Source organism: Bos javanicus, chromosome 6 (assembly GCF_032452875.1).
Source record: "Bos javanicus breed banteng chromosome 6, ARS-OSU_banteng_1.0, whole genome shotgun sequence".
Classification (NCBI taxonomy): domain Eukaryota; kingdom Metazoa; phylum Chordata; class Mammalia; order Artiodactyla; family Bovidae; genus Bos; species Bos javanicus.
This window is the reverse complement of record NC_083873.1, coordinates 96,003,835-96,025,860: the sequence shown is the minus strand read 5'-3', so window position 1 is coordinate 96,025,860 and position 22,026 is coordinate 96,003,835. Positions and strand designations below refer to the sequence as shown.

The window sequence follows — 22,026 nt, the reverse complement described above, 5'->3', positions numbered from 1 at the left end:
ATTATTTAATAGGTAACACCGACTCAACTGACATGAGTTTGAGCAAACTCCAGGAGATGGTGAAGGACAGGGAAGCCTGGCATGCTCCCGTCTTTGTATGGGGTTGCAAAGAGTCGGACATGACTGAGTGACTGAACAATAAGAAGCATTATTATTCTAATTTAAAATGTATACAAAACCAGAGAGACTTACATAGAAAACAAGTTTATGGTTACAAAGGGGAAAGGGACAGGCAGAGGGATAAATTATGAGTATGGGGTTAACAAATACAAATTACTATACATAAACTAGCTAGTCAACAGGATTTACTAAATAGCACAGGGAATTGTGTTCAGTATATCATAATAACCTATAATGGAAAATAATATGAAAAATGTATAACTCAATCACTTTTCTATACACCTGAAACTGACACTATATTGTAAGTCAAATGTACTTCAATTAAAAAAAATATCTAAATTACACCCACCTGGGAGGCAGCTCCTAAAAACAAAGGGATTAAGAGAAAATTAATTCTGGATAAAAGTTATTTTTATTTTAAAATAAAATATGATATTTGAATAATTAATTCAGACTATTTTAAATTAAAATCTTATAAATTTATGAACTATATTGAAACTTTTATGAGAACATGAATCATTATAAGTTTAATTTATTAAATTTATGACAGTTATTTAAATCTGTAGGAAAGGTTGTTAGTTGGAAAATTGAAATCATTAGAAACTTGAATGTAAGGAAGCTCATAAATAAAATTTAAAATGTTTACAGGATTTTAGTTAACTACACTATAGAATTCATAAAAATAATTGCTAAAATTTCACCAAATCTACGGATAGAAAAATAATTTGTATATATATTTAAAATACAAGTTGTTGTATTGTTCTGTCACTCAGTCATGTCCAACTCTTTGCAACCCATGGACTGTGGCAGGCCAGGCTTCTCTGTCCTTTATCATCTCTTGGAGTTTGCTCAAACTCATGTCCATTGAGTCGATGATGCCATCCAACCATCTCATCCTCTGTTGCCCTCTTCTCCTCCTTCCCTCAATATTTTCTAGCATCATGTTCTTTTCCAATGAGTCAGCTCATCGCATTTGGTGGCCAAAGTATTGGAACTTAAACTTCAGTATTATCTTTCCAATGAATATTCAGGGTTGATTTCCTTTAGGATTGACTGGTTTGATCTCCTTGAAGTCCATGGGACTCTCAAGAATCATCTCCCACACCACAATTCAAAAACATCAATTCTTCAGCACTCAGCCTTCTTAATGGTCCAACTCTCACATGACTACTGGAAAAACTATAGTTTGACTATACGGATGTTTGTTGGCAAAGTGATATCTGTGCTTTTTAATACACTGTCTAGGTTTGTCATTGGAGAAGGCAATGGCAACCCACTTCAGTACTCTTGCCTGGAAAATCCCATGGGCAGAGGAGCCTAGTAGGCTGCAGTCAATGAGGTCGCAACGAGTCAGACACGACTGAGCGACTTCACTTTTTTCACTTTCATGCATTGGAGAAGGAAATGGCAACCCACTCCAGTGTTCTTGCCTGGAGAATCCCAGGGATGGGGGAGCCTGTGCCGTCTATGGAGTCGCACAGAGTCGGACACGATTGAAGTGACTTAGCAGCAGCAGCAGGTTTGTCATAGCTTTTCTTCCAAAGGGCAAGCGTCTTTTAATTTCATGACTGCAATCACCATCTGCAGTGATTTTGGAGCCCAAGAAAAATAAAGCCTGTCACTGTTTCCATTGTTTCCTCATCTATTTGCCATAAAGTGATGGGACCAGAGGCCATGATTTTCATTTTTTAAATGTTTAAAGCCAGATTTTTCACTCTCCTCTTTCACTTTCATCAAGAGGCTCTTTAGTTCCTCTCTGCTTTCTGCCATAAGCATGGTTCATCTGCATATATCTGAGGTTAATGATATTTATCCTGGCAATCTTGATTCCAGCTTGTGTTTCATCCAGCCTGGCAGTTTGCATGATGTACTCTGCATATAAGTTAAATAAGTAGGGTGACTATAAATATCCTTGATGTACTCCTATCTCAATTTTGAATCACTCTGTTGTTCCATGTCTGGTTCTAAGTGTTCCTTCTTAACCTGCATACAGATTTCTCATGAGGCAGGTCAGGTGGTCTGGTATTCCCATCTCTTTAAGAATTTCCCAGTTTGTGTGATCCACACAGTCAAAGGCTTTAGGGAAGTCAGTGAAGCAGAAGTAGATGTTTTGAATTTGTAAATGTAATAAGTCAAGCATTTATCCTATTTCAAAAACAATCCCAGCTTTACAGAAATGTTGCAAATTCAGAACAAAGATTTTTTTCCCCCATGAAATATTTATAATTTGCTGACATGATGCCTTTTGACTCCCAAATACTTTAGTATAATTTCCTGCAATCAAGGACATTTTTGAATATAACCACAGCATAATCATCAAAATCAGGACATAAATATTTTTACATTACTACCATCTAATCTTTAGAAATCATTCAATTTTTACCGATTGTCCCCAAATTCCCTTTAGAAGATATGGATAAAACTCAGAATCTTGTGTTGCGTTTCTTTTTTTGGCCCTACCACGTGGCTTGTGGAATTTAGCTCCCCCACCAAGGATGGAACCCGGATCCTTGGCAATGAAAGCACCACGTCTTAATCACTGAACCACTAGGGAATTCCCCATGTTGAATTTGAATATTATGTCTCTCTAGTCTCACTCAATCTGGGATAATTTCTCAGTCTTCTACTCTGATAATCTTGACACTTTTGAAGATGTCAGGCCAGTCAGTTATTTTGTAGAATGTCCCTGGATTTGGGTTTGTCTGTGTTTTCTCTTGATTAAATACTAGCTATGCAACTTTGGCAGGATTTCTACAAAAGGGATGCAGAGTTCTTCTATTGCACCTTAATTAGGTGAAGAACAAACTCAGTTCACCTCTTTACTAGTCATATTCTCTTTGATCATTTACTAAAAGTGGTGTATTCCAAGCTTCTGCATTGTTCTCTCTGTAATAAGCATTTTGTGGGAGATACCATGTAAATACTCTGCTCCTCATCAAACTTTCTATTTATTCTTTTAAGTAGATCTGTATAGACTCATGGTGTCCTATTTTATACCTGCTGTTTTCGTTATTTGATGCCCAACCTGTACCAAATTTGGCCAGTGAGAACCCTTTCAAGGTGGAGTCTGTGTTCCTTTGATAAGTTCATTTCATTTTTCTGGAACGTCTTTGCTTTCTGGCACAGAAAGGGATTCCAGACTCTTTAACTCTCCCTGCCTCAGTCCTAGAACCAGTTATTTTCCTATGGATCCCTCCTTCCCTTTGGGAGAAAATAGTGTTGAGGAATGAAGATCTGGGTGCGAGATGTGCTCATTTACATTGGGTGTTGCTGCTCCGAGGTTGTCTCAGTGGACAGAGTGTTGGAATATGAATGCATACACACAGAGGTGTATGTTCTGTATCTGTTGTATTTACTGAGAATGAAGAGATCGCACCAATACATCCAATTCTAATTTCACACCACTCTACTACTCCACACTGGGATCTGACACCTCGAACCAGACTATCACCTCCTCCATGAATACATCCTGCTCACTGCATTGGAACTGGGGACAACCTACTCTGTGCTCTCCCACCCCAACCCTGACACTGAGCCTTGCTTGGCTCCACCTAATTGCCTTAGAACTGGATTGCTTAGAAAAGGAAGGAAGGCAATGGGAAAGAGGAGAAGTAGCACGTGTGCTTAGGCATGTCTGACTCTTTGTGACCCCATGGGCTATAAAGCCCACCAGGCTTCTCTGCCCATGGAATTTTCCAGGCAAGAACACTGGATTGAGTTGCCATCTCCTACTCCAGGGGTCTTCCTGACCCAAGGGTTGAACCCTCATCTCCTGGGTCTCCTGAATTGGCACGCGGATTCTTTACCACTGCGCTACCTGGGAAGCCCCAGAAGGAGAGCCAAATATTAACCTAAATTCACAAACGGCCTCTGAACATCTTTTCTGCCCAAAAGTCACCTGCAGAGGCATATTAGGAAAACGTGTTCTTCACTCTTATGAGGTCCTCATTTCTCTAAAATCTCTCGTTTCCTTTAGATTTCATTTTCTCAGCTTTATTGTCATGAAGTTCACATTGTCTAGGCCTATGAACATATTAAACACTTCAATCATTTTATACATCAACTCATGGGATACTCAAGATTATATTTACTCATGTGTGTGTGTTAGTCACTCAGTCGTGTCCGACTCTTTGTGACCCCATGGATTGTAGCCCGCCAGGCTCCTCTGTCCATGAGATTCTCCAGGCAAGAATACTGGAGTGGGTTGCCATTTCCTTCTCCAATTTACTCGTGTAGTGCTAATGAAAACCTTAAAAACTTTTGGACAGTCTTCCAACCTCTTATGTCAGATGGTAAAGAATCTGCCTGCAATGTAGGAGACCTGGGCTTGATCCCTGGGTCAGGAAGATTCCTGGAGAAGGGAATGGCTACCCACTCCAGTGTTCTTGCCTGGAAAATTCCATGGACAGAGGAGCTCGGTGGGCTACAGTCCATGAGGACATAGCTGAGTGACTAACATCAAATTCAATGATTTTAGGAGATAGCACTGCCATGTAGCATAAGGCTTTGCCTAACTCTGTTTGGCAATATTAGGACCTAGGACATTTTTGGACATTTGGAAACGTGGAAAATCTGAGGTACAATGTAAGTCACTAATTACTTAATCTTTGAAGAAGCAGTAAGATTTTCTTCCATGAATTACTGCAATCAGCTTCAGTGTTTAGGGGGAAAAAAAATTAGAAAAACCTCAAAGCAGATTAAGACAATATTAGTACCACAGAAAGAAAGTCAAGGTCATGATTTCCTCTCTAATTTCTTTATTAACTTTTATTATTCTGATTTGCCTTATAGCTACTGGACTCACTTATTATTCTGATTTGCTTCTGGTTATAGGAGTCATTTACATTTAGCAAACCATTGGGGAGGGAACTATCTACCATGTTTGTCATTAAGTCTTTCTTCTGGAAACGTGGTCAAAAATGACAACTTGTGTGTAGAGCTCTGTTAGGATCGGGCTTCTAGTAGAGTTGTCACCAGGTTGAGCCTGAAATACACAATCATATTGTTAGTCAGGTCAGTCCATGCACATAATTCACATTAAATGAATTTTCCTCTTGCTTCAATGTTGTAGCAAACAGAACTAAGAAAGTTGTATCCATGGAAACATATCCAAGTTTCCCCCCAGATTCTTTTCCCAGGAGTGGTGATAATTCCAGTCAGGAGCTCTGAGGCCCTGGTGGTGACATTACTGAAAACATCTAGGATCAAAGCAGTGTCGCAGGTTCATACTTGTCTAGACTCTGCTGAACCCCACGGGTCACTAACTCTGCAGAATTTCCAGGGAAGGGCTTTGCACACACAGGTGATTGCAGGGTAATAAGTTAAAAAGAACCCTATCTTGATTTCAAGTTTGTTAAATAAAAATGTCTCAGATTTGGAATTGGTTCAGACTCGTGGAACTAACTACCTGTCCATGGTGGGTTTCATGAATAGCTTCTTACTCGTTTGATAGCTATTTGATTTACATGTTCCCCCCTTTACATTATAATCCGTGAAAAAAAGATTTGGTCTTTTTACTTTTATACAGATATTTTGCCATACTTATAAGGCCCCCAGAGAGACCCTCTGGGAGAAAGTATTCGCTAATGTGGTACTAAAAAGAGAGAAGACAGATCCGAAAAGAGCCAGATAGTATCTAATATTAGTCATTGGGCCTTTCCTGTATTTGATGTACAAAAGAATGCACGATGTTACTTGCTCTCTCTCCTCTTGTAGGAAGAGATGATAGGAATTTAGATCAGGGACTAGAGAGAAGCTTTGATATTATCTTTTCCCCTTGGTATTCAATTTCTTGTGCTAGTGAGAAAAAATATATCAGACCCATCTTCTGTTAAAAGAATGAGTAAAATTGTAAAGATTTTGAAATGGGGAAAACAAAAAGAGTGAGTGTCTTGAGTGGCTTACTCATCCACGTTTTATTCTATGTTTGTGCTATTTTATAACTCATTAAGTTGGAGAAAACTGATAATAATGCAAAATATTCTTTACAAAGATGCAAACTAATTGTGCTAAGTGGCACACCACTGATTATTGCTTCATCTTGAGACCTCTTTTACATTAATTTGTAAATTAATTTCAATCTTTCTTTTTCCCTAAATGTGTTCTGATTTTTTACTTCTTCATTGAACTGCTTACAACATCTTACTTGTTCATTGCATAATTTATGAATAAACAAAATTTTTGACACATTCATTTTACATCAGTATGAGAGTCACAATTATATCCTTTTTTAGAAACACTATCTTGTAAACATTTTGGAGATTCCAATTTGATGCACAGTGGATTCACCTGACAGTTAAAAAGCTTGAGTAGCTGGAGCGTGTCTCTCTTGGGTGACTTAAACTCTTTATTTCTTGGTTTCCACTGGTAAATCCCTAGTAGCAACAGAACTTTAACTTTGTTGATCCTCTGTTTCTTTGCATATTTCCCTTTTTACTGTGTTTGTATCTTGTTTTTGCTTTTGGAACTTTTACAATGAATACATTATTCCCCCTTGGTGACAACTGTGATTTGGAACTTGATTTTATGGCTTAACCTTTGCGTTTTCTGTAAATAGATGAATAGATTACTGAGATTTATTCTTTTTTTGAGTAAGAAACAACAGAAAATCTGATTTGTTATTATTTTTCCTTTATTCGTCTACTTGTCTTTTTTGAAGAAATTAAGAATCTTCATGCCCAGTAGGAAAGAGGACAACTTTTTTGATATACGGGCAGATTACTTTTTTGAGTTTACTCTTGAGTTGTGTTTATGTTTAGACTTGAAGCTACAAGATCCCTATGTGTCTGTGTGTATATATGTTTAGAATTCAGAAAGACCTTTGCATCTTTATGTATGAGTACACAGGATTTTTCTATCTCTGGACAGAATTAATAAATTAGATTTAGAAGTCTCCTAAATTAAAGAAACTCTGTTCTGATTGTCCGGTAGAGCTCTTATGTAAATAAGTTCTTATGTAAGTCAAATATTTATAAAATTCCATGAAAATGTGGAAATTAAAGTTTTGATACTTTTTTTTTTTCCTGTTTGTCCATGCAACATGAGAATCTTCCCCAACCAGGGATCAAACCCATGTCCCCCGTGTTGGGAGTGTAGAATCTTAACCACTGGACTGTCAGGGAAATCCAGAGTTTGGATAATTTTAATGTGCTATGCTTAAAGAGTATTCTTATAGAAATGATTTAAAATTTTAAGGTCACACAATGAGATAAATATTTGGCAAATCAGAGTAGTGTAATAATTTTGGTTTAACACAAATAGCTTTTCCTCTGATTTATCAATGTTAGGTATAACATAAACATATTTTATTCTACTGTACTTGTGTTTGCTTTTCTTAAGCTTATTGATGCATACTGATAAAATAAACTAACACTACTCTGATACAATCTGTAATATAATGAGAAATCCATATTCAACAAAATCATTATTCTGACAACTTTATTTCATCAGTAATTTTGTTTTTTACTGTCAACGTGAATATAATTACTCAGATCTTTAGGTAACATAAAAACTTAGACAGCTATTAGATTCAATAGCATAAAGAATATTCATGTGATATCCAGATAACTTCTAATCATGATAGAATACTGAAAATTTGATGCCTAATTATTAAACTTAACTTTAAGTTTATATACTTTTGCTTATAGCCAATGAAAAGTTCCTATTTTGGGTCATGTTAGTGACAATGTTCATTTTTTCTCTTTAAAAAGATATGTGTGTGGCTATACAAAGATGCAAAGAAGGCAATGGCCACCCACTCCAGTACTCTTGCCTGGAGAATCCCATGGGTGGAGGAGCCTGGTGGGCTACAGTCCAGGGGGTCGTGAAGAGTAGGAAACGACGGAGCGACTTCACTTTCACTTTTCACTTTCATGCACTGGAGAAGGAAATGGCAATCCACTCCAGTGTTCTTGCCTGGAGAATCCCAGGGATGGAGGAGCCTTTGTGGACTGCCGTCTATGGGGGTCGCACAGAGTGGGACACGACTGACACGACTTAGCAGCAGCAGCAGACAAAGATACAACATAAACTTCTCTTGTCTGTTAAAATGTCTTTGGAAGAAAGGAATTCTTAGTTATCTACCTCTAATTTTCTCCATGAAATAGAGTTACTTTGGTTGAAAAATCATAATTAACATGAATGGTTGAGAAGACATCATAAGCAATGTTGTTGTTGTTTAGTCACTGAGTCTTGTCAGACCATTTTGCAATCTTATGAACTATAGCCCACCAGGCTCCTCTGTCCATGGGATTTCTCAGTCAAGAATATTGGAGTAGGGTGCCATTTCCTTTTCCAGAGGATTTTCTCTACCCAGGGATTGAATTCGCATCTCCTGCATTGGCAGGTGGATTCTTTACCACTGAGCCAACTGGGAAGCGCCATCACAAGCGACAGGGATAGACTAATACCACAGTCTCTTTGCTTTTGTGTTTCAAAGAGAAAATAGTCTTATCCTATAGTGGAGTATTTTTTTTTTCAATTAATTCTTATTGGAGTATAGCTGCTTAATTTTTTAAATATAAATTTATTTATTTTAATTGGAGGTTAATTACTTTACAATATTGTATTGATTTTGCCATACATCAACATGACTCCGCCACAGGTATACATGTGTTCCCCATCCCGAACACCCCTCGCTCCTCCCTCCCCAATCCATCCCTCTGGGTCAAATTCTGTGTTAGTTTCTTGCAGTACAGCAAAGTGAATCAGTCATACGTGTACATATGGATACATATATATCCACTCCTTTTTAGATTTCCTTTCCATTTATAGTGGAGGTTTTATAACAGTATATAGTAGCAGTATATATATATATATATATATAAATATAAATATAAATATATAGTCACTCAGTCGTGTCCGACTCTTAGCGACCCCATGGACTGCGGCCCACCAGGGTCCTCCGTCCATGGGATTTTCCAAGCAACAGTACTGGAGTGGGGTGCCACTGCCTTCTCCGATATATATAGTATATAGGGCCTTCCCTGGTAGCTCAGCTGGTAAAGAATCCGCCTACAATGTAGGAAGTCCTGGCTCGCTTCTTGGGTTGGGAAGATCCCCTGGAGGAGGGCACGGCACCCCACTCCAGTATTCTTGCCTGGAGAATCCCCATGGACAGAGGAGCCTGGAGGGCTAAGTCCATGGGGTTGCAAAGACTCAGACACGACTGAGCAACTAAGCACAGCACAGCACAGTAATTATATATATAGTATTGGGCTTCTTGGGTGGCACTAGTGGTAAAGAACTCACCTGCCAATGCAGGAGGCGTGAGGATCCCTGGGTCAGGAAGATACCCTGGAGAAGGAAATGGCAACCCACTACAGTATTCTTGGCTGGAGAACCCCATGGACAGAGGAGCCTAGAGAGCTACAGTCCATAGGGTCACAAAATGTTGGACAAGACTGAAAGTGATTTAACACACATATATATAGTATTAATTGTATATAAAATTGTATATATAATTTATAGACTTATGTAGCTATCATGTATGTATTAATAAATATAATTTATACAATTTCTATAGATTTATAATTTATATATGGTTATATAATTACATTATATACTGATATAAATATATATGAATAACTACATATGCAATAGTAGTGCTTTTCAGGCTTTTTTCCTCTTCTGTTATATCTCAGAACCCCTGTAAAATCTCAAGACTTACTGAGAACCACAAAGAATTTTTATGTGAGTTATAACTATCAATATTTACTATATTGGAAGTGGAAATTGAGAAAATTTAAGATAGTGATTCATTTGACCATACCTATGATGAACACATATTGAAATGTTAACAGAAATAACATCTTAGTGTGTGTGTGTGTGTGTGTATATATGTGTGTATGTATATATATATATATATATATATATATATATATATATTATTTTGAGTTCATGGATCTCCTGAGAATTGCTGTGACATAACAAAGGAAAATGAAGGACAAAATTTGGCAGTAAATTTTGCTTGCCTTGGTTTATAGTACTTGATTTTGAAAACAGTAATGACATGCTAAAATTTCAGTTAAGTTTGCCATATCTTGATGGGCTTGCTTACTGGTTAATTCCTTTACCTACTATATAAAAGGTACTTTTTTTAACCTTCTGTGTAACTGTCTAGGTAGTAAATATTCCAAGTCTTACAAGAATAATTTTCTGCACTTTATGTTGAATTTATTACATTCTTAATTGCTTAAGAAAAAATAAGAAACAAATGCAAGGAACAAAAATTCCTCATTTATAAAGAGCTAGGACAGGGAGGCCTGGTGTGCTGTGATTCATGGGGTTGCAAAGAGTTGGACATGACTGAGTGACTGAACTGAACTGAACTGAAGGTTCTTTATAGTCATGTTAATGTACTGTTAATTTATAAATGTATTGTTTTAAATGTTAAAACAGTTAACTCGGTATTGTTTTTGCAGCATCCTGATCCCATCCTAATCAAGTGTCCAAATATCCTCTGACAACTTTTTAAAACTGATTTTTGCCTTCCTATAATTGAATCCTAAGTATTGAAAAAATTAAACTTTCCAGTTATATTTTACACCTGAAACTATCTTTGAGATTTCCCACAGGGCCTGGAAAAAAATCACAAAGATTTATTTTTTCACCTTTGAAGAGAGCTGCCAGAAAGAGCTAAATTTTTCTGTAGAATTTTGTGGGCAGATTTGCTATTGGTAAATCAGAAGGGGTGTTCAGCCTTGCTGAGGTAGACTTGTATAGGTATAATGCTATTAACATAAATATTTCAAAAATTTTGGGGGAAGTCCCTGGAGTTATGTCATTAAACTTGCTGTCTTATGATATGGCTTTACCCTCAGGGAGAACACTGATTCCAACTCTTAGGAATATTTCCACCAGCTTTTCCTATATATAGCAGAGTTCTGGTGCTGCTGAGCTTGATGATATTAGACAATGGTAGCATAATGTTATGTGTCATCATTTCAACTACTGGTTTTAAAGATACAATTGTTTAGGTCTTACTGCAGACCTTACTAAGCCACTTGCTTGATGTTCCTGGTACAAACAATTGTATCTCAGGATTATTTATGTCATATCTCAATATTTTTTCTTTTATAAAATTATTTTTATTCACTTTTCTGAATCAATTATAGCATTCACAAACTCCTGAAATAAATTTAATCATTATCCTTAGACGGTTTATCATATTTCTTTATTTGGCGTTGGAGAGGAGGCAAGGAATTTGTTTTGAATGTCACAGAGAGAAGTAACCTTTTCTATTTTCTGCATTATTCTTATTCTGAACTCTCATCAGACTGCTTGCATTTGAAAATTACCAGTAATAAATCACTCACCTATTTTAAGTCCCTTTTATCTACAGATAGTATTGTTTTGCTCTGATGCTTCCCAGAAGTGTCTCTTATAGTTACAGGTGAGAATCTGTGTCTTCAACTAAGAAAAGTCTTAGAATATTGTAGAAAATAACTGTATCAGGTATGTCAATTACTGACACTTCAAAGCTAAGCTAACATAGATTAGACAGCTTTCAATCTGCACCGGAATGGACTGAGTCAGGATTTCCAGGTTCTGTTTTGGCCAAAAGAGAGGACGGCATAGGACAGCTAACCAAAGATCCACTGGAGCAGGAATCAGTTATAACTGGGCTGAATAAACTCTTAAGAGAAATTTTGCTGTGGCTATTTGTCTGGAATATTGTTGATATTATTTAATGTTCTATTTTCAGATATCTAAGAATCACCCTATCTCCTTTTCGTTAAGTAATATGTAACACATACAATTTAGTAAAGTCTGCTTTTGTAAAATGAAGCCAAACATTTTAAAATGATTTTAAAATGATAGCTGATTCCCACTTATTCCTCAGTCATGTCCGACTCTTCGCAACCCCATGGACTATACAGTCCGTGGAATTCTCCAGGCCAGAATACTGGAGTGGGTAGCCTTTTCCTTCTCCAGGGGACCTTCCTAACCCAGGGATCAAACTCAGGTCTCCCGCATTGCAGGCGGATTCTATACCAGTTGAGCCAGAAGGGAAACCCATTTATTCCTCTAGGATTCAGAAAATTATTATATTGTCTCCTTTCTTTCCACGCCATTTAGTTATTTGCCTAGGTTCAGTAAGGCTCTGTCGTCTATAATTGTACATAACATAATTGTACAAATTGAAAAACCAAAGCCTTGCCTAGAATGTCATACTTGAACGGAAGAAATGCCTATAAAGTGCTGACCTATTCCTTGACTTAAAAAATCCAAGAATATTGTATATTATATGCTTGCTCAGTCTCTCATTCATGACCAGTGCCTTGTGACCCCATGGACTACAGTCCACCAGGCTCCTCTGTCATGGAATTTTCCAGGAGAGAATACTGGAACAGGTTGCCATTTCCTCCTCCAGGAGATATTCCTGACTCACGGATTGAGCCCACGTCTCTTTTGTCTCCTGCATAAGCAGGCAGAATTTTTACCACTGGTGAAGTGAAAGTCGATCAGTCGTGTCCAAGTCTTTGCCACCCCATGGACTATACAGTCCATGGAATTCTCCAGGCCAGAATACTGGAGTGGGTAGCCTTTCCCTTCTCCAGGGAGTCTTCCCAACCCAGGGATCGAAATCAGGTCTTTTGCATTGCAAGCAGATTCTTTACCAGCTGAGCCACAAGAGAAGCCCATTACCACTAGTGCCAGCTGGGAAACACACTCTATGTAACTAACTTTAAAATATTTGGGAGACCTAGTGAACACAGGTGGAGAAGGAAAGGGCAACCCACTCCAGTATTCTTGCCTGGAGAATCCTAGGGCAGAGGAGCCTGGTGGGCTGCCGTCTATCGGGTCGGACATGACTGAAGTGACTTAGCAGCAGCAGCAGTAAACAGAGGAATTTATGCAAATTTATAGGTATTTCAGGTGAAATATGGTGGAGAGCATTCCTTGGGCTTGGTTTCCTAGCCTCAGGTCAATAAATAATAGAGGATTTTAAAAATCCAATTTGAGATTTCTTGTGAAAATTTCCAAACTCAGTTTAATTTAGTTTTTGTTCAAAATTATACGGATTTAGAGTTTACATGGGCAGCTTAAGATGCCCAAAATGGTAAAATAAACCTTTTGTTGCATTTTTGTAAAAAATCAGACAAATCTAATGAGAGCAGCTTTATCTTATAAGAATAATCTTTCTTTGAAATTATTATGATAAAAAGAGGAGAGGAGGCTCTCAGGGAAAATTGTAAGAGACTTTGAGAGTTACATATCAAATAGTGGCTATCCTGAATGCTCATTTAGATTTTCTCATCTTTGATATTACAACTCTGTAAGTTCTCAAAGTCAGATAATGATTTAAAAACTTCGCATCTATATAAATGCAAGACAGTGGTACTTGGTAGACTGCAACTAACTTTTGCATTGATTTTAGTAGACCAATTGTGCATCTAGTCGTAAATTCATTTCAGAATTTCTTATTCCCTTTATATGCCTCTGCTCTGACTTTTCCTTGGCATCAACATTAATAGCTACCAGTTTGTCGTTAATTAATGAGTTAAAAATCTTTGACACATTCAGTTTAGTAAAAAATACATATACATTCTACCTGAGAATCATGATTCTACTTTCTTCTAAAAATTGTTCCTTAACAATAGATAACAAGAGTGCTAGAAATAATCTCACATACACAGCAACAATGACAAACATTGCAGTTGGTTGAGGAAATTTAGCACTTAGAAAACTGACTTCAAATTCACAGCATGTAAGGATTGCTATTAATAAAAGACTTCTGCCTAAAGTCACTACTAGGTCCTAGGAGAGATGGGACTCCAAGCCAAATATAAAATACAAGTAAAAAAAGATACTGGGATAAGATCATCTATTAAAAATTACTGGAAAAGAATAATTGAACAAAGTAAAAAAGACTCTAACCTTATTCTATAAAACCTGAGAAAAATTGTAGATTTTAATGTATAAAGAAAACCAAAAACTTTGTATAAGAGAAACTATCAGTAAAATATTGCCCAGTCTTAATATGGGAATCTTTTTGAACATAGTAACAATAGGAAGAAATCAGAATGGGACAATAGTTTGGACTATACAAAAATTTAAAATTTGTATGCCAAAAACATTATAAATGTTAAGATAGATATTTAAATTGTAATGCCTCTTTAAAATATGACTGCCAAAAGTTGTCTACCTTTATATATAGAATACTTTAAATTTAATTTTAAAAACTACTCAAACTCCATAGAGAATTGTGTAGAGGGCAATAACTAATTCAGGAGAAGAAATATAGTATACAAACACACATGTGAAAGAAATGTTCACTCCCGACAACGATATAAAGTGAAAATTAAAGTGACCTCTAATACATTTTAACTATAAGATTAACAGTTTCAAAAGTGTGCAAAATAGAGCATGGTTTTTGGCAGTTTTAAACAGTTCAGGTATAACTGTAAATTGATATGGTCTAACTGCAAAGTGATTTGACAATATCTTTCTAAAGTTTTACAATGTACATATCTTTTGATGAAGCAATTTCCTTTTTAGGTGTCCATCTTAAAGAAAAAGATCAGAAACTTGGTTATAGAGAGTTGTTCTTTAAACCTAGGGAGAAAAATGGAAACCAACCTAAGTGTCCATGAGTAGGAAATTCTTATATAAAAGACGAATGCTTTAGAGGATGGAGTGAAGTGTTAGTCGCTGAGTCGTGTCTGACACTCTGCATCCTGAGGACTGTAGGCTCCTCTGTCCATGGAATTTTCCAGGCAAGAATACTGGAGTGGGTAACTTTCTCTTCTCTAGGGAATCTTCTCAACCCAGGGATCAAACCTGGGTCTCCCAAATTGCAGGCAGATTATTTACCTTTGAGTCACCAGTGAAGCCCCTTATAAGATAAAACATTATTTACACTGTTTCACAGCAGGTCAGGAAGCAACACTTAGAACTGGACATGGAACAACAGACTGGTTCCAAATAGGAAAAGGAGGACGTCAAGGCTGTATATTGTCACCCTGCTTATTTAACTTATATGCAGAGTACATCATGAGAAACGCTGGACTGGAAGAAGCACAAGCTGGAATCAAGATTGCCGGGAGAAGTATCAATAACCTCAGATATGCAGATGACACCACCCTTATGGCAGAAAGTGAAGAGGAACTCAAAAGCCTCTTGATGAAAGTGAAAGTGGAGAGTGAAAAAGTTGGCTTAAAGCTCAACATTCAGAAAACGAAGATCATGGCATCCGGTCCCATCACTTCATGGGAAATAGATGGGGAAACAGTGGAAACAGTGTCAGACTTTATTTTGGGGGGCTCCAAAATCACTGCAGATGGTGATTGCAGCCATGAAATTAAAAGACGCTTACTCCTTGGAAGGAAAGTTATGACCAACCTAGATAGCATATTGAAAAGCAGAGGCATTACTTTGCCAACAAAGGTCCATCTAGTCAAGGCTATGGTTTTTCCTGTGGTCATGTATGGATGTGAGAGTTGGATTGTGAGGTGTTGGAGAAGACTCTTGAGAGTCCCTTGGACTGCAAGGAGATCCAACCAGTCCATTCTGAAGGAGATCAGCCCTGGGATTTCTTTGGAAGGACTGATAGTAAAGCTGAAACTCCAGTACTTTGGCCACCTCATGCGAAGAGCTGACTCATTGGAAAAGACTCTGAAGCTGGGAAGGATTGGGGGCAGGAGGAGAAGGGGATGACAGAGGATGAGATGGCTGGATGGCATCACTGACTTGATGGACGTGAGTCTGGGTGAACTCCGGGAGTTGGTGATGGACAGGGAGGCCTGGCGTGCTGCAATTCATGGGGTCACAAAGAGTCGGACATGACTAAGCGACTGAGCTGAACTGAACTGACAGATTGATTTTTCCATTTGATAGTGTAAACAAACATCTGTCCACACTAACACAGCAAATTCAGTACCTATAGTTTTAACTCATTTTTAGCTAGGGCTTCCCTGGTGGCTCAGCTGGTAAAGAATCTGCCTGCAGTGCAGGAGATCTGGGTTTGATCCCTTCAATGCAGGAGATCTGGGTTTAATCCCTGGGTTGGGAAGATCCCATGGAAAAGGGAAATGCTACCCACTCCAGTATTCTGGCCCAGAGAATTCCATGGACTGCATAGTTCATGGGGTGGCAAAGAGTTGGACATGACTGAGCAACTTTCACTTTCCCTGGTGGCTCAGTGGTAAAGAATCTGCCTGCCATTGCAGGAGATGCAAGTTTGATTCTTGCGTTGGGAAGATACCCTGGAGGAAGAAATGGCAACCCACTCCAGTACTTCTGCCTGGGAAATCCCATGGGCAGAGGAGCCTGGTGGGCTACAGTCCATGGGCCACAAAACAGCTGGACGTGACCTAGTGACTAAACAACAATAACAACAATATTAGTTCACTGCTATGATGTATCATAAATTAATTATTGCTGTCAGTCAAGGACATAGGGATTATTTCCACTTTTTATCTACTGCAATTAGCTTTTTACTTTTTAACAACTACTACTTTTACTAGTTTTAACAATAACTACTTTTTAACAACTTTCACTTTTCTAAGTTGGTACAACACCAGGAAGCAATATCTGTTTACCCAGCCCAACTCAGTAGCACATTAAACACGTTCTCTCATTTAATCATCACAACAACCTTGTGTAAAGTAGTTGTTTTTAATAGATTTAACAGATGAGAAAACGGAGATAGAGAAGTGGCCCAGAGGAGTTAAGGAATTTACCCTAATCACAAAGCTGATAAAAGTTTAACTCTAACTCATTTTCCCTATTGCCCCTCTTAAACAGCTTTTCTCTGAATCTTAGGAGGTGTTCCCCAGCCTTTCCTACTTGTCCGGTTCTTTTTCTAGCTCCTTTGAACTGCTTTCGGGCATTTTGGAGAGTCCTAGGTCCTCAGGTCTCAAGTGGAATTCATTAAAAGGCTTAGGCAGGTTTCTGAATATCCTAAAATATTTTTATATTACTCTGTGTATGCCAGCAGGTGTGCATTTTCTTTTCTGAGCAAATCTATAAAATGTGTCAGAGTTTTAAAATTAGTTGTGTTTCCTAAAAGGCTGAGAGTCTTTTAGGACTCTGGAGCAGCCTCGTGTGCTTGTGAGGTAGTGTTCTGGGTTACCAAGTTGGGGGTTGCCATTTGTTTCTTTGTCTTATCATGATTTTTTTACTCTTGCTTCAGCTTTTCGAGCAATATACATCATCCAGGCCACTAATATGTACGCTGAAGCTCTCCCAACTAGCAATAACCATTTAGAGGTTATCAGCATGGGATTTTTCTCCCCTGCCAGGAGGCTTGATCACTGTTCATGCTATCGTGTTCCATGTTCCAACATATTTCAGTATCCCTCAACCTGCTTTGGGATTTCAGTGCCTCAGAAACTGTAAGCATCTAATGGGGTGATGAATTGTTAAATAGTCATGAGACTTGACTACTTGTTTAGCTGTTAAGACTGAGAAGAAATCATGCTCTCTTTGAATAAACAATAATTCCTTGACTGTGGTCTAGACCGACAGACACTATGCCTGATTCCTGTGTGTCTAGCACCTGCCTCTCTGACATTAGTTACCAGGTCTTTGAAACCATGAAGGAAACGACTATTTTGTTCCTACTTAATCTTTTCATTCAGCTAGGAAAGGAAATGTTCCATTCTTTTCCATAGTCCTTGTACTGATTCGTAACACATTTTGTAAAAAAACGTGAGCATGAATTGAAGCTAAAGCTGTCTTTCTCAAATTTCTCCATTCTCACTTCTCTTTTGGTCTGTATTACTTTTGGCTCATTTGAGAAGACCCTGATGCTGGGAAAGATTGAGGGCAAAAGGAGAAGGGGACGACAGAGGATGAGATGGTTGAATGGCATCACCGACTCAATGGACATGGGTTTGGGTGGACTCCAGGTGTTGGTGATGGACAGGGAAGCCTGGCATGCTGCGGTTCATGGGGTTGCAGGGAGTTGGACATGACTGAGCGACTGAACACAACTGACTTTTGGCATAATGTTTGATTAGGCTGTCCATCTAATCAGAAGCTTAACACAGCAAATTTTCTTTGTCATGTATGTTTTATTATATACTTTCTTTTCACTGCAGCATAAATATATACTTTTATTTTCACTAAGATAATATACTTGGATGGTGAAGGGTTGTCATTCACACTTTCATTACTAAGCATTGATATATATATATATATATATATAATTTTAAATTATATATTTAATTTTTTTCTTTCTTCCAGCTCACCTTTTCTGTGCCACACCTTGTATATGAGTTCATTCATACATTGGACTTAACAACAATGTACTTCTCTCTAGGGGTTGTTTCATAATACTGCATATAAAATTAAAATCAGTTTTCCAGGTCAGAAAAAGGGCATAGCATTTAAGTTTTAGGAGTTTTAATTCATAAAAGCTAATCTCTGTTGTGTAATTTTTAATGTATTCCTCAAGGCCATTGATTTTAGCAGCAGTTTGTTAAGTAAATACTTAATTTATATGTGGTAGACTTTCAGTTCAGGTATACCAGGTGATTGCCCAAGGGGAGAAAACATTTAAAAGCTTCTGAGTATGTGGGTGTTTTAGGGCTATAATCAACCAAACATTCAGTAATTTGGGCAGCAAAACCAGAAAACTGGCAAGGCCTCAGCTTTACTTAATAACTGCGACTGTGCCACAGTTAAAAGCAGTACTTACAAGAGGCCTCTGAGGAAAACCCAGGAGCCAAAAAAGTGGTGCTGGTGACTCAGTAAGTGTCCCCTGCCCCATTAACTCAAGGTTGTGTGGAGGTGAGAGAACACTGTTGGAGACTTTCAAGAAAGAAAGCATGGCTTCTCTTAAGCCTATTCTGTTCAGTATGGGTTTTTCTTAAAAATATCCAGTAGGAAATATACCTGAGCCCTGTAAAAAGACAACCTGTAAAATTGAGGACCTTCGCTGGGAGGGTGGAGCTTCAAGAGAATAAATTCAAACCATCTGCAGAAAGGATGTAGGAATGTTAGGGGCCCCCATTTTGAGAAGAGAATTTTCCAGCCTATGACAGGCTCCATCTGACTTTAACATAGTGAATTGGGAGGCAGCATTAGGAGGCAATTAACACCTTTCCTACTAATATAGCAAGTGGTTGGGTGGAGGATGGCTTGGGAGGAATGGAGCAGAGGGACAGGAACTGTAAGGAGGTATTGCTGCAATGGTCCTCTAAATTAAGCAAACAAACAAGTCACTCCCCCCCAAAACAAAAACATATGTTGTCATTGGAAGTAATTTTTAATTTTAAACCTTGTTCACCTAGATATTCTTTTGCTTATAAAAAATAAAGTAAAATTTGACTTTCTGTTTTTTGTGTTTTTTGGCATCTGTATCAGACAATAATGACTATACATTTACTTTTTAAACATAATAAAATACTAAGTACCTAACACCTTGCCCTTGCCCTGGACACCTAGAATCAGCACTCCAAAGCAGGAAAGGACCCCCAGGGTTAACTCACCTACCAAGGAGAGAAAAGTACCAGAGTCAATTACTCAGGCAATTTTCAACTAACAATAGCTTTAGCACTACATATGTTTCGAGTGTCTAAGATCCTAAAATATTTTAAAGTTAACCTCAAAAGTTTCCAGGATTATTTTTGACCTTCCTTCTTCTTTAGCAAATATTTAATATTCAGTTTATTCATTCCACAGATGTTTACTAAGCACCTACCATACCCTAGCACTGGAGATACAATGGCAAATCGACCAAAAATGGTTTCTGCCCCACGGTTCTGTGTATGCTTCACAAGTCTTTGTCATATATGTTTCATGTGAGCCTCTGGACTGATCTGCCTGACAAAATGATTCTTGGTGAGGCCATGATAGCAAGAATGGGTATCGTCATCCTCATTCTATCATGATCCAAGTAAGGAAGGAAAAATAGCTGCAATTTATCAATGGAAGTATCTACTGAGGTCATTGGTATTGTGGTGGGAGTTAATCCAAAAGCCTTTGGTGTGTGGTCTGTACTTTCTAGTTGGTTCGTGCAATCTCAGAAATGTGTAATTTAGACTACATAAAATTAAGACTACTGACTTATAGCTTGCTTTAAAAGAATGAAGTTTGATTACCTTGTGGACATACGAAAAGGTGTGTGCATGCTAAGTTGCTTCAGTTGTGTCCAACTCTTTGTGACCCTATGGACTTGCCTCCTCCAGGGGATCTTCCCAACACAAGGACTGAACCTGTGTCTCTTATGTTCCCTGCATAGTGAAACAATGAGTTGGGTCCAGTTCAGTTGCTCAGTCGTGTTTGACTATTTGCGACCCCACGGACTGCACCAGAGTGCCAGGCCTCCCTGTCCATCACCAACTCCCGGAGTTTACTCAAACTCATAACCATTGAGTCAGTGATGCCATCCAACCATCTCATCCTCTGTCATCCCCTTCTCCTCCCACCGTCAATCTTTCCCAGCATCAGGGTCTTTTCCAGTGAGTCAGTTCCTCACATCAGGTGGCCAAAGTATTGGAGTTTCATCTTCAGCATCGGCCCTTCCAATGAATAGTCAGGACTGGTTTCCTTTAGGATGGACTGGTTGGATCTCCTTGCAGTCCAGGGGACTCTCAAGAGTCTTTTCCAACACCACAGTTCAAAAGCATCAATTCTTTGGCCGTCAGCTTTCTTTATAGTCCAACTCTTACATCCATACATGACTACTGGAAAAATCATGGCTTTGACTAAATGGACCTTTGTTGGCAAAGTAATGTCTCTGCTTTTTAATATGCTGTCTAGGTTGATCAAAACTTTTCTTCCAAGGAGCAGGTGTCTTTTAATTTCATGGCTGTACTCATCATCTACAGTGATTTTGGAACCCCCAAAATAGTCTGTCACTGTTTCCATTGTTTCTCCATCTATTTGCCATGAAGTGATGGGACCAGATGCCATGATCTTAGTTTTCTGAATGCTGAGTTTTAAGCCACTTTTCAATCTCCTCTTTCACTTTCATCAAGAGGCCGTTTAGTTTTTCTTCGCTGTCTGCCATAAGGGTGGTGTCATCTGCATATCTGACGTTATTGATATTTTCCCTGGCAATCTTGATTCTAGCTTGTGCTTCATCCAGTCCAGCATTTCTCATGATGTACTCTGCATATAAGTTAAATAAGCAGGGTGACAATATACAGCCTTGACGTACTCCTATCCCAATGTGAAACCAGTCTGTTGTTCCATGTCCAGTTCTAACTGTTGCTTCTTGACCTGCATAAATATTTCTCAGGGGGCAGGTAAGGTGGTCTGGTATTCCCATCTCTTGAAGAGTTTTCCACAGTTTATTGTGATCCACACAGTCAAAGGCTTTGGCATAGTCAATAAAGCAGAAGTAGATATTTTTCTAGAAGTCTCTCACTTTTTCAGTGATCCAACGGATGTTGGCAATTTGATCTCTGGTTCCTCTGCCTTTTCTAAATACAGCTTGAACATCTTGAAGTTCATTGTTCACATACTGTTGAAGCCTGGCTTGGAGAATTTTGAGCATTACTTTGCTAGCGTGTGAGATGAGGGCAATTGTGTGGTAGTTTGAGCATTCTTTGGCATTGCCTTTCTTTGGGATTGGAATGAAAACTGACCTTTTCCAGTCTTGTGGCCACTGCTGAGTTTTCCAAATTTCCTGGCACTGAAACAATAGCTAATAAAACATCACTTTGCTAAAGAGCTTCTATCAATCAGCTAATCTTTAAGCTCACCAGAAAAGACATTTGAAAATATTCTTGGCCATATATCTGGGAAAACTGTAACTGGAAAAGGTGTATGTTCCCTAATGTTCATTGCAGCGCTATTTACAATAGTTAAGACATGGAAGCAAGTTTAATATCTAGAAGATGTGGTACATATATCAGTCAGTTCAGTCATGTCCCCCTCTTTGCGATCCCATGGACTGCAGCACATCAGGCCTCCCTGTCCATCATCAACTCTCCAGCTTGCTCAAACTCA

General features: G+C 38.2%; 1 protein-coding gene across 3 annotated transcripts in view; it reads right to left on the bottom strand.

Moving 5' to 3' along the window:
* CFAP299 (cilia and flagella associated protein 299) overlaps positions 1–22,026 on the bottom strand; it is a 733,601-nt gene that overhangs the window by 19,455 nt on the left and 692,120 nt on the right. Inside the window, exon 6 of one of the 3 annotated variants that reach the window (XM_061420589.1) lies at positions 4,849–5,104. The exons of 1 other annotated variant lie outside the window; for it this stretch is intronic. In XM_061420589.1, coding sequence (XP_061276573.1) covers positions 5,009–5,104 — 96 coding nt within the window. In that variant the 3' untranslated portion in view covers positions 4,849–5,008. Of the gene's footprint in view, positions 1–4,848; positions 5,105–22,026 lie in introns of those variants that run through there. One more of the 3 variants, XM_061420588.1, reaches the window with a different exon arrangement.